The 21,635-nt window shown below is 42.6% G+C and overlaps 1 protein-coding gene across 1 annotated transcript in view; it reads left to right on the forward strand.

Annotated features, from left to right (window-relative positions):
- The window catches only part of LOC145413987 (T-box transcription factor T-like), a 73,085-nt gene extending 55,245 nt beyond the window's left edge, over positions 1-17,840 (forward strand). Inside the window, exons 6-9 of the mRNA XM_080283559.1 lie at positions 5,031-5,165; positions 12,133-12,253; positions 14,777-14,941; positions 17,809-17,840. Of these exons, the coding sequence (XP_080139685.1) occupies positions 5,031-5,165; positions 12,133-12,253; positions 14,777-14,941; positions 17,809-17,840 (453 nt within the window). The remainder of the gene's footprint in view (positions 1-5,030; positions 5,166-12,132; positions 12,254-14,776; positions 14,942-17,808) is intronic.
- The last annotated feature ends 3,795 nt before the right edge of the window (positions 17,841-21,635 follow it).

Raw genomic sequence — 21,635 nt, forward strand, 5'->3', positions numbered from 1 at the left:
AAAGTTCTGCTGTTTAGGGTTTTATGGGAAGTTAATTGTATTGCACAGTTTCTCAGTTTTTCATTTGAGTTTTTAGGTATGTTTACCGTGCTATTTCCCAGGCTTGATATGAATTTTGCTAGTACTGTCAGTTCCATTGATTTTTTTTTTTTTTTTTTTTTTTTTTGAGGGGGGAGCGTAGACTTCCATGCGTATATTGTTTTTGTCCCTCTCTCTCTCTCTCTCTCTCTCTCTCTCTCTCTCTCTCTCTCTATATATATATATATATATCTCCCCCCCCCTTATAGTTCCATTTTTTTTTTAGTTCTGTGTTTTATGAAGTTTCTAAATTACGTGCGTTTTGTAGAGCTGTGGGCAGGTTAATGATTATTCGATTTTTAATTTTTCTTCGACTGTTTTCACGCCTGATCGAGAGGTAGTAGAGGCGAACGGTCTTGTGTATTGGAGTGTACTTGTAGTGTTGGTGGACTGGCGTGTGTGTACTGGGACAAGAAATGTATATGTAACTGTTGGCATTCTTGAAGCAGCGGAAGAGCATACAGAAACTGAGTGAAAAAAAGGGGGATCCGAACGAAATAGGAAAATGTAACAAAGGAGAGAGAGAGAGAGAGCAAATTCAGACGGCTACTTAGGGACGTGTTGCGAGGTGGTTTATGCTGTGTGTGTGTGTGTGTGTGTGTGTGTGTGTGTGTGTGTGTGTGTGTGTGTGTGTGTGTTTATTTCTGTGCTTTCCGTTACACACACACACACACACAACGCAAAATAAAACAAAACAACACACCACAACAGTCACACACAGTCTCTCTCTCTCTCTCTCTCTCTCTCTCTCTCTCTCTCTCTCCGTGTTTGGTCCTAATTTGCAGTGTTAATTAAATCAGGGCAAGGTTATATGGGACTGGAGGTGCTTCCAGAGAGAGAGAGAGAGAGGGAGGAGAGGAGGATGAGGGGACTAAACTGTACTGGAGACGAAGAGGGAAGGAAGTGTGGCAATAAACTTAAATAATAGTGACCCCTGCCTTCGAACCATGCCAAACTCCCATTCTCTACGCTGCTTATAGTCTATGAGGATTCCCCACTTTTACAACCATCCATAAAATACTGAATATTTACCGTTTCCCCTTGGTATATTCATTCCCCATTGGACCCATCGTCGCATGAGTAGGGAAGGAGGTTAAATCGGGTAATGGAATGAGGAAGATGATGAGTGAGAGTGGGAGAGATGAAGTTGGAAGGTGTAGGAATTAGGAAGATGGTGAGTGTTAGTGAAATGAAGGAAGTTGAGTGATGGTGGTGGAATGAGGAAGATGGTGAGTGACAGTGGAATGAAGATGAGTGGTGGTGGTGGAATGAGGAAGATGGTGAGTGATAATAGAAAGAAGTTGAGTGGTGGTGGTGGAATGAGGAAGATGATGAGTGATAGCACTGATAGTGGAAAGAATGAAGTTGAGTGGTGGTGGTGGAATGAGGAAGATGGCGAGTGATTGTGGAAAGAAGGAAGTTTAGTGATGGTGGTGGAATGAGGAAGATGGCGAGTGATAGTGGAAAGAAGGAAGTTAAGTGGTGGTGGTGGTGGAATGAGGAAGATGGCGAGTGATAGTGGAAAGAAGGAAGCTGAGTGGTGGTGGTGGTGGAATGAGGAAGATGGCGAGTGATAGTGGAAAGAAGGAAGCTGAGTGGTGGTGGAATAATGAACTAAAGAGACGATGAGAGTGAGAGATGTTAAGACATGAGAATGAAAAATATGAAGTTGACATGATGGAATGCGGAAGTTAATGGTTGAGAGTAAAAAGGTGAGTGTAGGAAATGAGGAAAAGTTTGTAGAATGAGGAAGATAATGGGCGACGTTGCAGATAGGAGAGTGGAAGAATGAAGACGAAAATGAGTTTATGATGAGAAAATGGGAATGAGAAGAGGTTGATGAGTGAGAGGGATAGTGGGTGCCTCCATGTGAGGGTAAAAGTAATGAAGTTGAGAGGTGATGAATTGAGGCAAATGTTGGGTGAACTAGTGAAAATGAAAATAAGGAAAATGTAAAATCATGGTATGGGGAATGTGAGTGGTGAATGTGACCGTGTGAGGGTGGAGGAAATGAAGCTGATAGAGAAGAGTGTTAGTCTGCATAAAAGTGAATGCAAAAGTTTGTGTGTGTGTGTGTGTGTGTGTGTGTGTGTGTGTGTGTGTATCTAAAAGTGAGTATCCGCAGAAAATGATGGAATAAGGAAGGTGGTGGGTGGATGTGAAAATATGAGTGGAGGAAATGAAATTGAAAATGAAGTTCACTAATATATCGAGAGAGAAAACAGAAGTGTGTACGCGTATCAAAAGTATGTGTTAGATAGGAAGAAATGAAGTGGGGAAGAATGTATGGAGATGTGAGTAGAAGAAATGAAGCTGGAAAAACGAGAGTACGAAGGATGTTGGTGATGGAATGAGGAAGGTGACTGTGATGCGAAAATGTGCAAGGGAATGAAGATGTGCTAAAAGGATGTAATGGCCGTGCGCTGTGAAGGTAAATGTGACTATGAGGAAGACTACAGGTGAGGGGAAGCGTTGTCACGAGCAGAATTCTATGACAGACTCCTGCCATCATTCCGTAAACCACTGCCAATATTGTGTAAACCCCTGCCAACGTTGTGTAAATCCCTGCCAACATTGTGTCTTACCTTCTAAAATTTTAACTCTGTATCGAACATCTAAGAGTATCTTCCCTTTCCACACTGGTATGTTATGTGCTTCATATTGCTGTCACATAATAATATTTCATGTAACATACCCCATCGCCACAGCCGGCAGGGAAGTTTTCAAAATTCTGATAATGATTGTCCATGATGAAGCTGGAAAAGTGTGAGGTGAGTGTGATGGTTTGCGAGTGAAAAAGAGTGAAGACCTCATTTATTTATTTATTTGTTTATTTGTGTTTATTTTTATTGATATACCTCCTGATTATATTAAGTTTGAGAGTCTGTTCAGACTTCATGGGCTAAGTATATCCCTCATTAGTCCCTCCAGTGCTAGAGGTCTGGCCACTTACACCATCACATCCTTTATTAACCCATCAGGAACCACAGATCCCCGGAGTAGACCCCCCAGTCCAGAGAACTCATAAGGTGAGGGTGACCAGGTAAGGGGGTGACCGGCGCGAGTTGAGTTCGGGAGGTAATGAGCTAGTGCAGAAGGTAATGAGTATAGGCTGGATATTGAGTGTGAGCTGGTGAAGGTGAGTTAAAAAAAAAAGTAATGAGTGTGGAATGAATGAGTGTGACAAGAGTGAGTGATGAGTACAAAAAGAAAGAAGTCTGCAGGAAAGGTGTGAGTGTATGGTGAGTACAAATGGTAAAGAGTAATGAATATGATATGAGTGAGTGATGTGTACAAACAGCAATGAGTGATCAATGTAGCATGAGTGAGTGGTGTGTACAGACGGTAAAGAGTGCTGGATTACTGATAAGTGTGGCCTGAGTTAGTGGTGAGTGAAAAAGGTAATGAATGGTTTAAAGGTAAGGAATGCTAGAGGTGACAGTGCTTGAGTGATGAGTCGGTAGCGGATGAGTGATAATTATTTTTGAGTGATGGAGGTGATAGCTTGAGTGATGACTATACTTGGGGTGACAGGAGTGTTAGAAGTAAATGATGACTATTTTTCAAGTAGTGATGATAACTTGGATGATGAATGACTGAGGAGTGTTATGAGTCAGGAGTAAGTGATTAGTGCGTGACTGATGCATGACTCTCCGTGAAATTATTGAGAAGGTATGCTAAAGGTGAGCGATTAGCCCTTTAGTGATGAGTGATGGGCCGAATGAGTGATTTGGAAAAGGGTATTTGTGGTGGGTGATTAGTGCCTGATTCAGAGTATTAGGCGCAGGTGATTGGTGAGGAAGTGCGCAAGAGGTGATTAATTAGCGCTTTAGTGATGAGTAAGTGATGACTGAGTGATTATTAGGGGCAGGGGATGACTGTAATAAAGTAATCGAGAAGTATATTAAAAATGAATAGCTATTGGGAATAAATTATGTTGGGAATGGATGGTATTAGAGGTGCAGTATGAGTGGGCAAGTGAGTATGCATTATTATTAAGCATAGAAGAATTATACACATACTGACTGTTTATTTTGAGGATGCAGCTGTTTTTGCCCAACTTGGACCGTCTTCAAGTGTCCTCACCATAAGTACAGTTTTAGTATTCTGGTATAACTCTTTAATTTGAACATCAGCTCAGATCGAGAGACAGCAACATTCTTAAACCTGTCACTAGTCTGTCTTCACGTTAACTATATCTCCACACATACAGTCAGGAACAAAATTTCACTTAATACTTCACCATAATTACTTCTCTCCTCTGCGGGCCTGGTATGTTTCTGTGCCTATAGAGTATAGAAGCTTCTTTTTGATATGATGCGTCATGGAGGAATGTGCCGTAAATTTGAACTATAATTAGGCGAACTTTTGTCCTGACTATACAATTCACGTAGTCCACCCACTACCCATCCTCATCTTACTTCCCCCATGTACCCTCGCCGCTACTCATCCCCCCCCCCCCACACACATCAGTTACTTCACTCATCTCCTACCGTACTCTCTTACGCAGCTCACTTCCCTCATCCCAATCTGTTGATACACTTACCCCATTCATTTGCTGCATTTATCCCTCCCTCCCCACTGCCGCTTCACCTCACTTCTTCATAGCCGTCTCTCACAACTTTCTCACTTCATACATTGCTCTTACCTCATCCTTAATTTCACCCATTTCACTCACATCCCACTAAACATCCTAAGCTTCTCATCTCTAATATTCTCCGCCTAGACATCCCTGCATCCATTTTTTTTTCCCCCCCGTACCCGCTCCACGTATTTATCCCACGCAGCCTTCTAATTCTAAGCCAATCATTCTTCTCACTTAATTCGCCCCATTCATCCCTCTCATTCTTCTTACTTAGTTCATTTACCACTTTGATCCTTCTCATCTAGGCTGCAACCTCTCGCATTTTTTTTTTTTCAACCTGCCTCCCTGTCTTTTCCTCCCCACGCAGATAATGTTGAACAGCCTACACAAGTACGAGCCTCGCCTGCACATCCTACAGGTGGGAAGTGAACAGCGCACCCTCACCTGCACCGCCTTTCCTGAGTGCCAGTTTATCGCCGTCACTGCATACCAGAACGAGGAGGTGAGTGTTCAGGAATAAGTTTGTCTGGCTGTGTCAGAGATTATGCGTATGTTTGTTTTCTTTTTCTTTTTTCCTGTTTCTCGTTGTTCATTTTCTTTTCTTTTCTTTTTTCATTATAGCGTGTTTCAAGGATTTTGCAGTTTGGCTGAACACCACAATTTTCCTGGCGTGTGTGCGTACCGGAACGAGGAAGTGAATGTTCCGTCCCTTGTAACTGTACATGGGGCTATTTTGTCGTTTGAGAAGGAATGATGTGCGACAGTATTTTAAGATATTTTTTTGCGTCAGAAGGAAGGATAATGAATGTGAGAGTATGTAGAGGTGTTTTTTATCCAGCTTTTGTCACATAAATCTTATACCTGTACTTCGGGTAATTTTAACGATTATGAAGGCAAAAGAATTATGTGTGATAGTATTTTTTATAGCATTTTGGGTGATTTAATACATAGAAAAAAAAATCGTGGTGTCATTTAATTCTTGTAACTGTGCGTGGGATACGTTTAGCGTTTAAGAGGGAAGGATGATTAGGTGTGAGTGTATTTCAGGGTGTTTTTATGCAGCAGAGGGAATGATAATGGGGTGTGAAGGTACTTGAAGGCGTTTTTGTGCAGCTAAATTTGCAAGTGGGCTTTGTAATGCTGTCGTTTGGGAAGGAAGGATAATTAGGTGTGACAGTACTTACAGGTGTTCTTATGCACCTTAACGGTACTAAATGGTCGTTGGGTTTTGTGTTTCTTGCCTGTGTCGTGCAGTCATGCTTTGGGGTGGTTGTATGTATTATGTTAGAGGGATAAATGTATGTGATAGTGGTGTAACTCCTTGTATCAGATGACTTTTCTCTCTCTCTCCTACCACCAGGCGATTTTATTCATCCTCTGGTAAACATCTTTTTGTGAATGGATTAATGAAGGCTAACCCCTCAAAAAAAAATCTCACCTGTAGATCTGGATCATTGTCTTACCCTACCAATTGAGAGACACTAAGATACGTGAAATAAGCTGCGAAAGGACAAAACTCTGGGCCAGGTTAATGTGTAAAGAGTTTAGAGGTCATTTTAGTTCTGTTAAGCCAACTATTTATGCGTATTAAATTCTTTGTCACTGTAGTGTTTTTCAAGGATTTTGTAGTTCGGCTCCTCACCTCTTTATCTCTGTCGCAGCATACCAGAATGAGGAAATGGGTGTTACGTCTAATATTTACCATGAATATCGTGTAAACAAATTGTACCCGGGGTTAGTTTTGTAGATTGAGGAAAATGCTTGCAAGTTGTTTCTTATGAAGTTAAGCATTTGGATATCGTCGTCTCAGAGTACTAGGAAGAGGAAGTGAGTGTTTGGTCTCAGCTTTGTTGTGGACGAGATGAGTGAGATGAGGACGGTGAGATGAGTGAGGGAGGTGATGGCGGCACGATGCATGAAGTGAGGTACGATCGGCGAGATGAGTGTGTCAGGTATCCACAGTCTACCAGATCGGAAAAAGTGTGCTGAGATTTATGTTGTGGGTACCATTAAGTTGTGGGTACCATGATTGAGATATGTTTTGCATTGTACACTTTATCATTGTTTGTCGGTTACTACTGGACCATTGTTGCATTCACAGCCAGTATCAAAGCGATGATGTGTGTGCAGGCTAATTGTGGGTACTGAACTTTTTTTTTTTTTCCCCCTTAAAATTTTCATCACCATCTTGAATGCTGAGTTGCAAGAATAGACTGACGCTAGATTATGATGCTAGTCACAAAGAAGTGCTATGGAAAGTACGTAGAGCGGTAGCATTGCCACGTTCTGCCATAGGCCTACGTGAAATAATCTGCAAAAGGATGAAAATCTGAGTCGAGTTAGAGTAAAAATAGTATAATTAACAGTGATAGTTTTAAACCCCGGACGATGGGAGGATTTGCTCTGACGAATAATGTAACTGAGGTCAGTGAAGAGACTCAAAATACTTAGCAGCCAACATGGACGTCAGAGCACAATACAGGGTTATTAGCCATCGTTTAGGGGGTTAATAATGAAGGAGGTAGGGGTAATTTTATCGTGATGCATCAAGTTAGGTGTATCATCTTACGACGCAGGTAAAAATAAGCTAGATTAGTGAGGGAGGTGAGATGAGTAAAGGAGTTGAGGATAGTGAGATGGGCGAAAGAGGTCATGGCGGCGAGATCAGTAAAGGAGGTGATATCGGCGAGATGAGTGAAGGAGGTGATATCGGCGAGATGAGTGAAGGAGGTGATATCGGCGAGATGAGCTGAGGTGAGGTGAAGGCGGCGAGATGAAGAGTTAAGGTGAGGGCGGCGAGATGAGAGAGGTGAGATGAGGTGAGGGCGGCGAGATGAGAGAGGTGAGATGAGGTGTGGGCGGCGAGATGAGAGGTGAAGTGAGGTGAGGGCGGCGAGATGAGAGGTGAAGTGAGGTGAGGGCGGCAAGATGAGAGAGGTGCCGTGAGGGCGGCGAGATGAATGATAGAAGTGAGGGCGGAAATGAGTGAGGTGAGGTGAGGGCGGTGGGATGAATGGGAGAAATGGGAGCGGAAATGAATGAGGTGTGATGGTGGCGAGATGAGTAGGGTGAGGTGAGGGCTGCGAAGTGAGTGAGATGTTTAGTGATGAGATGAGATGAGGGCGGTGAGATGAGTGAGGGCGGTGCGTGTGAGGGACGGGAGGCTGGCGGACAATGTTATGATCCTTGGGAGTGAGATTGTACCACTACCACCCTATTGACTCAGGGATTATGATAAGCTATATGGCACTTCCCGGACCCCCTTACCCTCCTTCTCTTCCATCCCTTCCTCTTCCCTCCTCCTCCTCCCATTCCCTTCTTTTCCATCCCTTCCTCTTCGCTCCTGCCCCTCCCTTTCCCTTCTCTTCCATCCCTTCCTCTTTCCTCCTCCCCCTCCCTTTCCCCTCTCTTCCATCCCTCCTCCCCCACTCTTTCCCTTCTCTTCCATCCCTTCCTCTTTCCTCCTCCCCCTCCCTTTCCCCTCTCTTCCATCCCTTCTTCCCTCCTCCCCCACTCTTTCCCTTCTCTTCCATCCCTTCCTCTTCCCTCCTTCCCCTCCCATTCCCTTCTTTTCCATCCCTTCCTCTTCGCTCCTGCCCCTCCCTTTCCCTTCTCTTCCATCCCTTCCTCTTTCCTCCTCCCCCTCCCTTTCCCCTCTCTTCCATCTCTCCTCCCCCACTCTTACCCTTCTCTTCCATCGTTTCCTCGTCCCTCCTCAGCCTCCCTTTCCCTTCTCTTCCATCCTTTCCTCGTCCCTCCTCCCCCTTCCTTTCCCTTCTTTTCCATCCCTTCTTCTTCCCTCCTCCCCTTCCCTTTCCCCTCTCTTCCATCCCTTCCTCTTCCCTCTTCTCCCTCCCATTCCCTTCTTTTTCTTCTCCCCTCCTTTTTCTTTCTCTTCCCTCTCGCGACCCCACTCTTGCCATGCTCTTCCCTCCATTCTCCCATTCTCTTTCCCCCTAATTCCCACTCTTCCACCTTCCCCTCCACTTCCCTTTCTCTCCTTCCTTTCTTTTCCTCTCCCCTCCTCCTCTCCTTTCCTTCTCTTACCATCTTGATCTTCCTTCCATCCCTTCCCCTCTCTCCCTTCGCTTGCATTCTCGTCCCGTCTCATCCTTCTCCTTATATCCATTACCTTCCCTCCTATCCCCATTTGTTGGAATGCGCCTTAACACAGCGTCCAAAGCCAAAAGAATATTCTGTCGGCCATGATTCCGACTGTGCAGTTAGTTCCGTCCGTAAGACTAATTCCGACCGTGAGATTAGTTCCGGGGAAGGCGCTGGCAGAATTGGTAGAAAGGCGGCCTGCAATCCTGATGGACCCAGGTTCGAATCCCGGCTGGGGTAGGGAACAGTTTAAGGATTTGATTTTCATAAAAAAAAAAAAAGCAGAGTTTCCTGATCTACCAGATGACCCGCCGACATGTAAGAATACCCCCGCTAATACCAATACACCAGTCCTGTATGAGACAGCCCTATCATGTATTCAATATGGACGGTGGGTGTTAGCGCCGAAGTGGTGACATGTGGAGGTGTAGGAGGACTACTGGGCCTTGGGATAGACTACTGACCCCAAGAATTAGGCCCTGACGCCTTTGCCCAGAGTCGGACGCATTAAAAAAAAAAAAAAAAAAAAAGTGTCACAATCGTATACCCTCTTTATAGGGCCCCAGGTTCTGTGTACTTCCTATGGACTATCAGGATAATACATTCGCCGACACTTCCTTCCCTGCTGCGGCGATGGAAGGCGTTACATGAAGTATTTATGTGATAGCAGTAAGAAGCACACAACAGGAAGAATATGAGGGGGGAAAAAAGAATCTTTCTGACGTGTGGGAAGGATATTGGCAGGGTAATATCCTCAAACTCTCTGTCTGTCTGTCTGTCTGTCTGTCTGTCTCTCTCTCTCTCTCTCTCTCTCTCTCTCACACACACACACACACACACACACACACACACATTATATTTATTACTCATTTCCCGTGGTTGGGTCTCGCGTTATGCTGTTAACACCTCATTAAGACAACAGAGGTGATGGTGGCCCCAAGCATACCATGTCCTGCCTCACCTTCAAGAATTACCTTGGATATATCTTCACTTTTCTCTCCCCACTTATTACCTTCCTTTCCTTTACACTAATACTTTATATCCAACCCTGCCCTGCCCTTCCCTTACCTCACTTTACTTTACTTGTCTTTACCCAACCCTACCTTATCTTGCCTTGCCCTGCTTTACCATGTGTTACTTTAATATCACATCTTTCATTATATCATACCCCCCTTTAATATCATGCATTTACTGTCTTACCTTTCTTTATTAACTTTGTTAATATCTTCCATTACCAGACCGCTGTGTACTTCCATTTCCTTCTCTTAGTTTCACCCCCTTTTTTTTCCTTTACATTATTTCCCCTTTCCCCCTCCCTCATCTCATTTTTTTCTCGTCTTATCTCTCCTCGTCCCCACCCCGTATTAGCCTCCCAAATAATTCCTGGTCACTAGGCGACATATATATTGCCTACTTTTTTTTTTTAATACGTGTTTTTCCAAGCAAAATTCCTGGGATTCTTGGGAAGTTTCCAACAAAACTCCAAGACGATTTTATCAGCTCAACTTGCTGAATTCCTGTAGTACTGACTTCTTAAAAAATGATAATATATTATCAAATATATAACATTTAAAATATAACAAAAAATGGTGTGCATTCTTCTGTCCATTTGACGGGAACCTTGTCTTGACGGGGGGAGCGTGATAGCTCAGTGGTAGGGTGTCGGGCTCGTAATCGTGAGGTTGCGAGTTCGCGTCCCGCCCGGTGGCTACTGTGCTGGGAGGGGTAGCGCTCTCCTATAACCCTAGCAGGGCTATATGATCTGATGAGGTCTAGCCCTGGGATTAATCCCTTTGTCTTGACGGGGGAAAACATGCCAAGCGCACCATACCATTCTGTGGAGTCCCATTATGGTGATAATTGATATTGCAAAAGTACCAACAGGTACTGTCCGTACTTGCATCCCTTTCCCCCTCCTGTTTCCATTTGCTTCACCTTGCTTCCCTCTTCCCCTCCCTACCTCAGTTTTCCCGCCCTTGCTTCCCTCTTCCCCTACCTGCCTCCACTAGCTATCCTTGGTTCCTTCTCCCCCTCCTTGCCTCCATCTGCCTCTCCTGGCCTCCCTCTCCCCCACTCTGTCTCCACCAGCTTATCCTTCGTTCTCTCTTCCTCTCCCTGTCACTGTCTGCTTCTCCTTGCTTCCATTTCCCCCTCTCTATCTTACTTGGTCTTCGTCCTCCTCATCCTCCTCCTTGCCTTTCTTGCCCATTCTTGCCCATCCTTTTCTCCCCTTGCCTCACTCTGCAGAGACATTGATTTTGTTCATCATCCTGCTGCCTGACTTTTTTTTTTTTTTTTTTTTTTTTCCCCAAGAAGGACTTCACTGACGGAAAGAATTACAGCTACCTTATCTCGAACTGGGAACCTATTGCATTCATTACAAAATCAGTTTTTATCCAGTTACGAGAAATATTTGTGACGAAAGGGATTAATTACTTCAAAATTACAAGTATTTTGATAATTTAGCTAGTACGAGACGATATTATTCAGCCTGGGAGGACTCCCCTTATACTAGAAAGAATACTGAAGAGAATCTTACTTGAATTACATCATTTGGCGGAAGCAGGAAAAGGTAAGGCGTCATCGTAGTGAAGGATTAAAGTCTTAAAGTCATTTCAATTCTGCACTGGTATTTGACTCGAGCTCTTACTGGACTTGTTTCATTCAGCGCACCTAACATTCTGCCAGTGGGAGCGTTGAAAGATGTCAGGCTTAGTCTGTTGTCTGTCTCCTTTAGTCCACTCGCTGCCACGGACACATTCATGAAAAACGGTTTTGTTCATGTGGGGATTTTTTTTTTCTCTCTCCTCCTTCCCTCACCCTCACTCTTCAGCTTTCGCAGCTTCCAGCCTCCCTCTCAACTCTCTTTCCCCATTATCTCTCCTCCTCCCTTTCCTCCCTCATCGCTTCGCCTTCCCATCATTCTTCTCAAGCCCTCCATTCTTATTTCCCTTCCAGCTCTTCTTATTCTCTTCCCCATCCCTACATCCTCTTTCCCCACCCTTTTCCGGTTCTCGCCATTCCGCCATCCTCTTTCCTATCTTTTTCTTCACTCAGGTTGGTTATCTCTTCGGGGTTATGCCTTACCCCAGAAATTAACCGTAATGGGCCAATATGCCCCATGTTATTTGTTATTCCTTTTATTCCAGTGTTCTCTTACTGACACCCCCGCACCTCTCCTTTCTCACCTGTCACCTCTACTTCTCCACTCACTCTCACTTTTCTTCCCACCTCTCCACACACTCTCACCTTTCTCTCCCATCTCTTCACTCACTCTTACCTGTCTTCCCACCTCTCCATTCACTCTCACCTTTCTCCCCCACTTCTCCACTCACTGTCACCTGTTTCCTTCGCCTCTTCCCCAGGTGACAGCGCTGAAGATCAAACACAACCCATTCGCCAAAGCGTTCCTGGACACTAAGGAGCGACCTGACCTGCATCCCCACCGTGACCTGATGTCTCACTATCCACAGCACCATCAGCAGTGTATGTTGACCTTGTCTCACCTTTTCCCTTTCCTTTATTTTCTTACCTTGTGCATGACGTTTAAGCTTTGTCTGCCCTTGATTCTCCTTTTGGCAATTTGTTGTTATTTTTTCCTCAATAAGATTTTTTTTTTTTTTTGCCTCGATTCTCCTTTTGGCCTTGTTTTATCTTTTTCTTCCCCCTCTCATTAATCTGGTTTCGCATCGTTCGTGCTTTAACCTTGTCTGTCCTGGTTTGTTCTTTCTCCTTGCCTACTTATTGTTTGGCCGTGTCTCCCCTTTGTTTGACCTTGTTGATTGTTTAGCTTTGTTTTCATTATTTTTTACCTTTGCTTGTTTTTTATTATTATTTTTTTAGCCTTGACCTTTCCCCCCACCTAGTGATTCAGGTCTGCCGAGCTTTTACAATCTACTATAATAAAGTTAGATTTAGCTTTCAGTAGTTCCGTCACTACTGGAAGACCTTTAGCAGCTGAAGTCATCAAGAGGTAACATGAATAATAGTATAACAGTTTTAAGAGTCTACGGGAGGGAAGCACTTTGCGTCCGAGAAACCTTAGGGTGTGACTTACAGCATGGGCCGCTCCAATAAATCTCTTGCATCAAAAAAAGAAACAAAATAATCGTTAGCCTGAAAGGGGTAATGCTTTTTTCCTTAAACTTGTTATATTCGTGTTTCCTGAGTATTTCATTTGTCTTATACTGTGACCGCTAACGTATTTTGTTTAATATTGCTTCAGCGGCTGTTTGTTTATTCATAACCATTTTTACATTCCTTGCTTTGCTCCATCAACTTTTTAGTGTAATATTCCTTGATTGGTTGGTTCTACATTGCCGCACTGTTTTAAATGGTTTGCTTTTGCTGCAACTTACTGATTTTCCCATTCTCTTGATATTTGTAACAATTTACTACTATGTTTTGCATTTTTGCTATATTCATTTGTGCTCTTCATGCAGCTGCTCACTAATTGTGTTTACTTTTCCTTATGGATTACTTATTTGTTTTTTTATATTTTGTTTTGCTTTTTTTTTTTTTAACCATAATCACTTGTGCTCTTGCTGCACTTGCTTACTGCTTAATTTTCCCAATGGATTATTTATTTTATTTATATTATATTTTCATTGCACTTTCCACTGCTAGCGCCTATGCTTCTCTATAACGCCTGTGCTTATTGCTTGCACCTTTTGCCCTCTCCAGGCTTTCCAGGCTTTGGGACGGTGGCTGGTGCAAGTAGGATGCTGGCCGGTATAGCTAGGTTGCAACCAAATCGCAAGAATTTTTTCAATTTTGAAGCTGAACGCCGATCACTTCCCAGTAACCTTAATGGCCGCAGGAATATGCAAGGTAACACAAGGATGCAACCATTTCACACCATCAGAATGCATGTGCTGTTTTGACTCAGACGGATTTTTTATTTATGTAAATATTTTTTATGTGTAACTTTCTTCTTACTCTAACGGAATTTTTCAATGCATGGTTATTATTTGGTATCAGTTGATTTTCATTTTTTACATGCTTTTGATAAATGGAACGTGTACTCAGTAGGAACAGTCAAATAATCTTGTGATGGTATAATCTTTATCAATTAGGCTTAACTCAGTGGCTATGAAGGGAAGTAATTTCATGGAGAAAATACTTTTCTTCCCAGCATTCATATAGAATGCAAGTGAATGATGAAGAGATGCCCAGTAAAATTATAAAGCTTAAAAACATTTAAAAAAAATCAGAGTGCACACCAATGTTCTGTAAAATGTACTCACAAAAGCTCTACTTTCTTTTGGAGACAATCAGTATATAACACCACATCCTTTGCATCGAAGAAAATTTGATCAGCAGATTTTAAAGTAGTCTCACCCTTAGAATCCGAGAAAATAATAAAAACAGTTCAAGAATAGCCCCCTCTGAATCTTGGAAAAACTGTAACCAGCAGCTTTTAAAACAGAGTCATCACCTGAATGTAAGGAACACTTTAATCAGCAGGTTTTTAAAGTAGCCTCTTAATCGTAGAACTCGATGCAGAAATATCAGTTAATTAAAAACTAAAAAGATCCTCTTGTCTTATTTAAAAAAAAAAAAAAAAATACATACATTAATTAAAATCTGCAAATCCAGTTTCTTTTAGTTACTGGAAGGGGGACGGGATGTCCAACTCGCCACTAAGTTATTCCAAGCAATAATCAACCGTAGCTCCTTTTCATTACTAAGGATAAAAAGATCCCTGTCCCGATATCTTAACATTTTACTTAAACTTGGTCTTTAATTGCCAGCTCCCCATCTTGATTGCTAAGTGTTCACAAATTAAAACGAGAGTATGATGCTACTCACGAAGATTGCAGTGGAAAGGATGTAGAACCATTGCTGTGTCTCCATGTGTCATTGAACTACGCGAAATAAACTACAGAAGGACGAAAATCGGGCCCAGGTAAAGGTGAAATAGGTACAGTAAGTTCTTCCTAACCAAAACAACAACACCCAATCGGGACCTCTGTAGGTGTAAACTAACCAACCAATCGTGTGTGGCAGACGGGTGGTACATGGGTAGTGGGGGCGTGGCATACGGACAGACGCCGCCCCTTGCTCCTCCCTCCGCTGTGACTCTCTCCTCCCGCATCGCCGCCAACCTGCGGAGTCATCACCGCGTCGTGCCCTACACCTCACCCACACCCAGGACACCCAGAACACCACCAGGTAAGCCAGTAGAAGTTATGATGATTTGTTCTAACGTAAGTGAGAATGGATTTTGTTGGCGAAACAGGGAGATAGTATATAGTAGTAGTTCCCTACACCTGGCACGAGGACCACAGTGTAGAGTCTCCTTACTGTGCTCAGGAGTCAGGACACCCAGGTAATCCAGCAGTTGTTATTTTGGGTGATTAAGATGAGGTTGATTGGAATGGGGAGATTTTTTAAAAAAGTGAAATAGGGAAATTAGAGTGTGTGTGTGTGTGTGTGTGTGTGTGTGTGTGTGTGTGTGTGTGTGTGTGTGTGTGTGTGTGTGTGTGTGTGTGTGTGTGTGCTTTTGTCGCACACACTTCACCCTCACCCAGGACACCACTACGTAGGGCAGTGGGAAGAATTTTGAATTAGTTAAATCATGATTATTCTGTTTTAGGTGAAACTGGGAGATTATTGGTATGTTCTTTTGAAGTGAGCCAGTAATTTGTTTACGTGAGTCAGCAAGCAGTTAAGGTGTCAGTAGGTGGTTTAGGTGCCATTCTTATTATGTTGTAATTACACTGGCTCATGAATTTAGACGCCCTGGATGTGTGAGTGAGTAAATTATTTAGTGTTTATCCTAGGGTGAGTCAGTAATTTGTTCTGAGTAAATAAGTGACATAATGCCAACCACATCTTCACCCTCAGGAGTTGTCTGGGTGAGATACTAATGTTTCCCAGGTGAAGGTGTGTAACTAGCAGGTGAGAGAGTTTTCGTAGGAAATCTGCATATTGCACGGCGAGAGTAACTTGCATTTTATATATGACTTAACCTGTGGCTGAAGGGTGCTTTCTTGGATATACTGGTGCACTGATCTTGTTTAAATATTTCCAGCAGTTTTATATAACTGCCAGCATTACCCGTAGTGGCATTTTTTTTTTTTTTAATGCCTTTTTATTTCGCTGTCTGCTTATATTCCTTTCTCAAGCTTTTCTTGTACGTCATCTGCCTGTTTTCTTGTACTTCATCTGTCGCTTCTCTTGTACGTCATCTGCCGCTTTTCTTTTACGTCGTCTGCTTTTTTTTCACGCATTTCAGTTACGCAGTCTGCTTATATTTTATAATATTCGTATTTCCCTCCTTGTCTGACAGTTAATTGTTTCTGCCTCTTGTGCGAGCTGCTGTGTGTATGTGGATGATGTGTGCTTACAAATTTCTGCTTTATGGAAGATATCTGAAACCTCCAAACATTGCTTAATTAACAACATACTGTACATCTTTATGAGGTGTGATATTCCTTGCCCTATCTGTCTACTTCCAGTCTACTCCTTCCCGTCCACGTCTTTTCACCCTTCCCTTCGTCACCGCATTGCTAAGAGAACTGTTTTACCTAAACCATCACACTACCAGTACTACCACACAAACGACAAACACTGCCCATCTTCACAGGGTATACTTTTACTTTGCTCCACCCATCCAAACCTCTGCTTTCTCTCGAGCCTAATATTTTTCTCCGCCTCACCTTCCTGTCCAAACACCCACCTTAACCTGCCCCTATCTTCCTAACCAAACCATATATTCCTAACCCGTACATTCTCGTACTAACCTTTTATAACCTTACTAACCTTTCCGCAGTTACTTTGACAATCCACCCATTTCATTATCATCATCACCATTATCCTGACACTGTTTACTTTTATAACATAAATTTGAAGACCACGGAGTCAAGAAAGTGATAAGATTAGTTAGGTCTTCGGAATATTCATTTTCTGCTCCCAGGCCTGTCACTTCATTATATTAAGAATTTCAAATTTGTGAGCGTTATACCTTGCTAACGGGGGTAAATGTATTCCTGCTTAACCTTTCAGTCCAAGGAAGTCTTCTGTATTCTGCCACGAAACAGTCGTTGTAATACAGCTTAGGGGAGTTCTGCTGTAGGGAAGGGGTTAATGATGGCTATATCTAACTCCTCCAGTTCGAAAAGCCCCACCTAAGCCGTGTGAAATCGTCTAGAAATAGTCAAAATAAAGTGGTAAATATGTTCTCTAATTGAAGGCGTTGTCAGTGCCTTCTTTGATGTGAAAAGGTGTCCAAGAGGTGCATACAGTCGGCACCAAAAGTCCTATCGCCTGTCATGCCCATCTGTCAGTGAACGTGGAAAATCAGGCTCGTAAAATCGAAGCTGTCAACACTGACACTGATCCGAAGCTACATAGTCATTAGTGTCTGTTGCTGCGGACTTACATTGAGTTTTCAAGTCCGTGGAGAAAGACGCAAGAGGAGCAACAGGACGTTTGATGCCGATTGTACTGTACGTAACTGATGATTGTATATACCCTTATCTCGGACCGTACTGTATACCCTCGAACATGACCTACCTCATTCTCTTATCATTCCCACTCTACCCTCCTAACCGGTATTCATAAGCTTTCCATCGTTTCCTTCCCAACGTGGCGTACTTAACTTTCGTAAAACATTCAATGGTGGTAGGGTTAGGAAGGTTGCAGGGATGGGAGTTGTGAGATTTGGAGTTAGGTCAGTAACGAGGCAAAGTTAGCAGGATGGTGAGGGAGGCTGTGAGGTTAGGAAGGTGATGAGAGGAAACTTGTGTGGTTAGGAATGTTGTAAGGTTAAGAAGTGTGTTGGGAGAGAGTTTGTGAGGTTAAGAAGATGGTCAGGCTTGAGAGGTTAAGCTTGGCATGTAAGGGGTTAGGAAGGTCTTAGCGCTTGATTTGGTTTGGTAGGTACGACTGTTTAGAATCTCCCAACCAAAGATCATTCACCGATTGAACGCTGGACTATTTGTAGACAAGTAATTTAGAATGCGATTTTTGTTACGGCTTTACCTCCGAGTCACAAGTACACGGTCTAAGAACATTTGTTTTCCCCCCCTCATCAGGCTCAGGCACACCCCTTATGATCACTCCATGATTGGGACCAGATTCACTAAGAAACATGAGACCAGTTTCCTTCCAGACCCAATCATACTCTTGCAGGAAAGACATAGAAAGAAGTGTAGAGTCTTCTCATGTCGTTTGTTCCTCCTTCAAAAACAAATCTTAGTTACGAGAGGAAAAATTGTGTTTAGTTGCTTTTTCAGGCCGAACAAGGAAAGAAGAGCGAGTCTTCTCATTATCTTATTCATACCAGGAAAAACACATCCGAGCTATGGCAGGGAAGCGATTGTAAGCTTGTTTCTAAATCTCTCATCCGGTCTACTGCAGGCCCGGACCTCTCCACTATTTGTGTGTGTGTGTGTGTGTGTGTGTGTGTGTGTGTGTGTGTGTGTGTGTGTGTATATGTGTGTGTGTGTGTGTGTGTGTGTGTGTGTGTGTGTGTGTGTGTGTGTGTGTGTGTGTGTGTGTGTGTGTGTGTGTGTGTGTGTGTGTTGGGAGGCGGAGGGGAGTCTGCCATAATTCACTATGCAGGCCATTTGGAGGAAAGGACGATACTAGATTTCCTAATGTAGTTACCCCGGCAGGACCCAACCCTCCAAAACAGAATACACAGATAAGAAACGGGTAGTGCAGTGAGATGCTTTCAGTTGTACCCGCTCGAGAAAAGTACAGATTTTGCGTTGCTTATTAGTAGATCCGTAGCCAGGATATCTATCTATCTACCTACCTATCTATCTATCTATCTATAGATATCTATATATCTATCTGTCTATCTCTATCTATCTATCTATATACAAACACACAAACACTAAAGTCTGTCTGTCTCTCTCTCTCTCTCTCTCCTCTTCTCATCATTTCATCTTCTTTCCTCGTATAAATGCAGGAATTGAAGCAACTGTGTACTGCTATGCCGTGCTACTATGCTAGGACAGACGAGGACATACTGCTAGCAATCCACCCCTCCCCCCTTTATCACCCGCCAATCACAAGGCCGGATACCTCTCTTCTTTTACAACCCTTGCCGTGTGCACCTTCCTTGATTTTTCCTTGTTTGGTGTTTGCTTGGATATCTGATGTGTAGTGCAGGCTAGGAGAATAAGAGATGGTTTTCCTTGTTTTGTGTTTGTTTTGTTTTCTGATTTGGGCTTCGTAAGCTATATTCTAGTATCATATAGGAAAAGTACAACTTATTCTTGTCTGGAGTGGTATTGAATGTTAAAAAAACATACGCGGTAGCCGTTTCATTGGAAGATAGAATTAAATAAGAGAAAGTAACGGGACAAAGCCAGAAATTCAAATAAACGGAGAGGAATGGAGAGAAACGTGTGAGTGGCGAGTCTTATAGAAAAGTTGCTTATAGCCTAGCTGGGAAGGGATAGGGTGTTCCTTGCCAGAAATGGTAAATTTATGAATATGCAGCTTTCATATACGTTTCCTGTTAATATCTTCAGTAAATGAATAACTAACTGAAAGATAGTATTCATGTTCACTTGATTATTTTTGAGGACGACTTCGCATCCCATTGACACTAGATGCGCCATTATACATATCTTTGAAGGGGTGTAGTAGAAACACAGTGTAAATTGGTACCTATGGAATGTAATAGGTATTGTGAGTGGTGAGTTCTGAAGAGCTGTAGTGAGAGATAGTAATTGGGTTTGGGGGCAGTGGCATTTTTGATGTAATGATAGACTGGGTTATACGTTGGAACCAATAAAAACGTAATGTTAAAATCGCCTACACGAAATTAAAGACGTGTGGTTTATTGACAAGTTTAAAAATGAACGAAGATGACTTGGAATTTTGTGAAATGTTTAGCCCAATTTGTTGTATGTGAATTGACTTGTAGAAATAGGGATTTGTTGAAGCTAAGAAAATGAGAGAGGGTAAAGGAAATGCTATGGGTTTGATGTACTTTGATGTAAGGGGAATGCAACGATGTATGAAGTAATGAAACTATACAGTGTACTTATCCTCGTCAAGAAGTTATCCATCAGTCATTATCACAGGAGGTGGGGAGGTCTTGATCACCGCTTTTCATCTTGTATGGATCATGATGTGAGCTTTCCACACTCGTATCTTTTTTATTTTATTTACCCACTCTGGATGAACTGACATTGCTAGACTCTGACAACACCGTAAGGATTATGGGTTGCAATCACCCTTACTGACAAGGGACGTTGGTTTAACTGATACGGTACCGCTTTGTTTGACCTAGTGATGCTTGACGTGCAGTGGAGTAGTGGGTGGCGGTAATATAGTTTTTGTGGTACGCTTTTCGTAGATCTAATAGAGGTATTCTGAAATGATGTGTGGAGGCTCTAGTGGAACAACTCTGAAGTGGTATAATGGATGGTGACTGTTAGATCTAATGGTACCTTTTGAAGTGGCGTATGGTGGATATAATGGAACAACTGTGTAATGGTTGGTGGTGGTGGTAATGGAGGTGTTGTGGTGGGATAAGGCGCATGGTCAGACGTGCCTGGGGACCCCAATAAATTAATTATACTGGCACAAGTTTACCCAGGAGATTACTGAGGCAGGTGGACCGGTTCCTGCCTCACCTGCCTAACACACACACACATACACACACACACACACACCTTCCCATACTCCATACTCTTTCCCCCTCTCCCTCCTTCCATATTCTCGCTTCCTTTCCCAGCCTTCACCTTTTTGTTTCATTCTTCCCTCTACATTAGTCTGACCTTCGCTGTTCTGTACTATCACTCCTCCTCCTTTCTTGGTCATCCACTCTATCATTCTGCATGATCCCCCAGTCTTTACGTCTCATCTCCACTGAATCTCACTCTTTCCCTCCTTATCGCGCTATCTTGACCCCTCCTCCGTGTTCTCCCCTCTTTCCTTTTTCAGTTATTACCTTTTCATATTTTAATGTTTTTGTGGTGTAATTGTATGTGTGTGTGTATTCGTCTCAATCTACCAGTATTAAAAAGAATGACTGTCCTGTGTCGCATGCTAGCACACACACTTAGCAGACTGCATTTTCTTTTTCTCCTGTTAAAACCGTAGTGGGTGTTGGGGGAGAGGGGGCAAGGGGCGATGAATAGAGGATCTGAACCTTTTGCTGCTGCCCTGCTTTGCTTTTGAGAGAGGGAGATAGATAGATAGATAGATAGAGAGAGAGAGAGAGAGAGAGAGAGAGAGAGAGAGAGAGAGAGAGCATTTCATTTACTTCTTCCTTAATCTTTGCTTAAGTAAAGTCTTAAGTTTTATAATCATCCAAATAAAGAGTAAGTTTACTTATAAGTTTAGAGACAGCGAAGACCAAGGAAAAAACAGTTTCCTCACCTTTGCGGAGCTGAGGACAGTTACCTGTTCTACATTATTTCTTACGGTACGTTCATAGTGTTAATAAAAGACTACTCTCCTAAATTATTAAGTAATAATAATAATAATAATAATAATAATAGTTTTTCGAGAGAGGTTAGGTCAGAAATTTGGTCCAAAGTGTTGTATAAATATAAACGTTGCTAAATATGAAGGTTGAATAGTTTAAGAGTTTTGTAAGTGGCGTAAATGAAGTGTAAAATAAGGTATGTGCAGGTGACAGCCTTGGAGGGCAACGATTTACATGAATATAATCGTAAGGCGACGTGCAAATGTGGAAGAAATGTTAGTTTAGAAAAGTATAAGTTTATTGATTGAGATTAATGATTAAGTATATTAAGTACAAGTAAGAGCAGTAAGAGAACGCGAAAGAGTAAATAATTATTAAAAGTAGAATGTAAGAGTAAGAGGAGTATTGAGTGTGAGGAAGAGATAGAGGATAGAGTAATAGTGTGCTTAAGAGTGTAAGTGGGTAATG

Source organism: Coenobita brevimanus, chromosome 98, assembly GCF_032717465.1.
Source record: "Coenobita brevimanus isolate Jiangsu-jjx chromosome 98, ASM3271746v2, whole genome shotgun sequence".
In the NCBI taxonomy this organism is placed as follows: domain Eukaryota; kingdom Metazoa; phylum Arthropoda; class Malacostraca; order Decapoda; family Coenobitidae; genus Coenobita; species Coenobita brevimanus.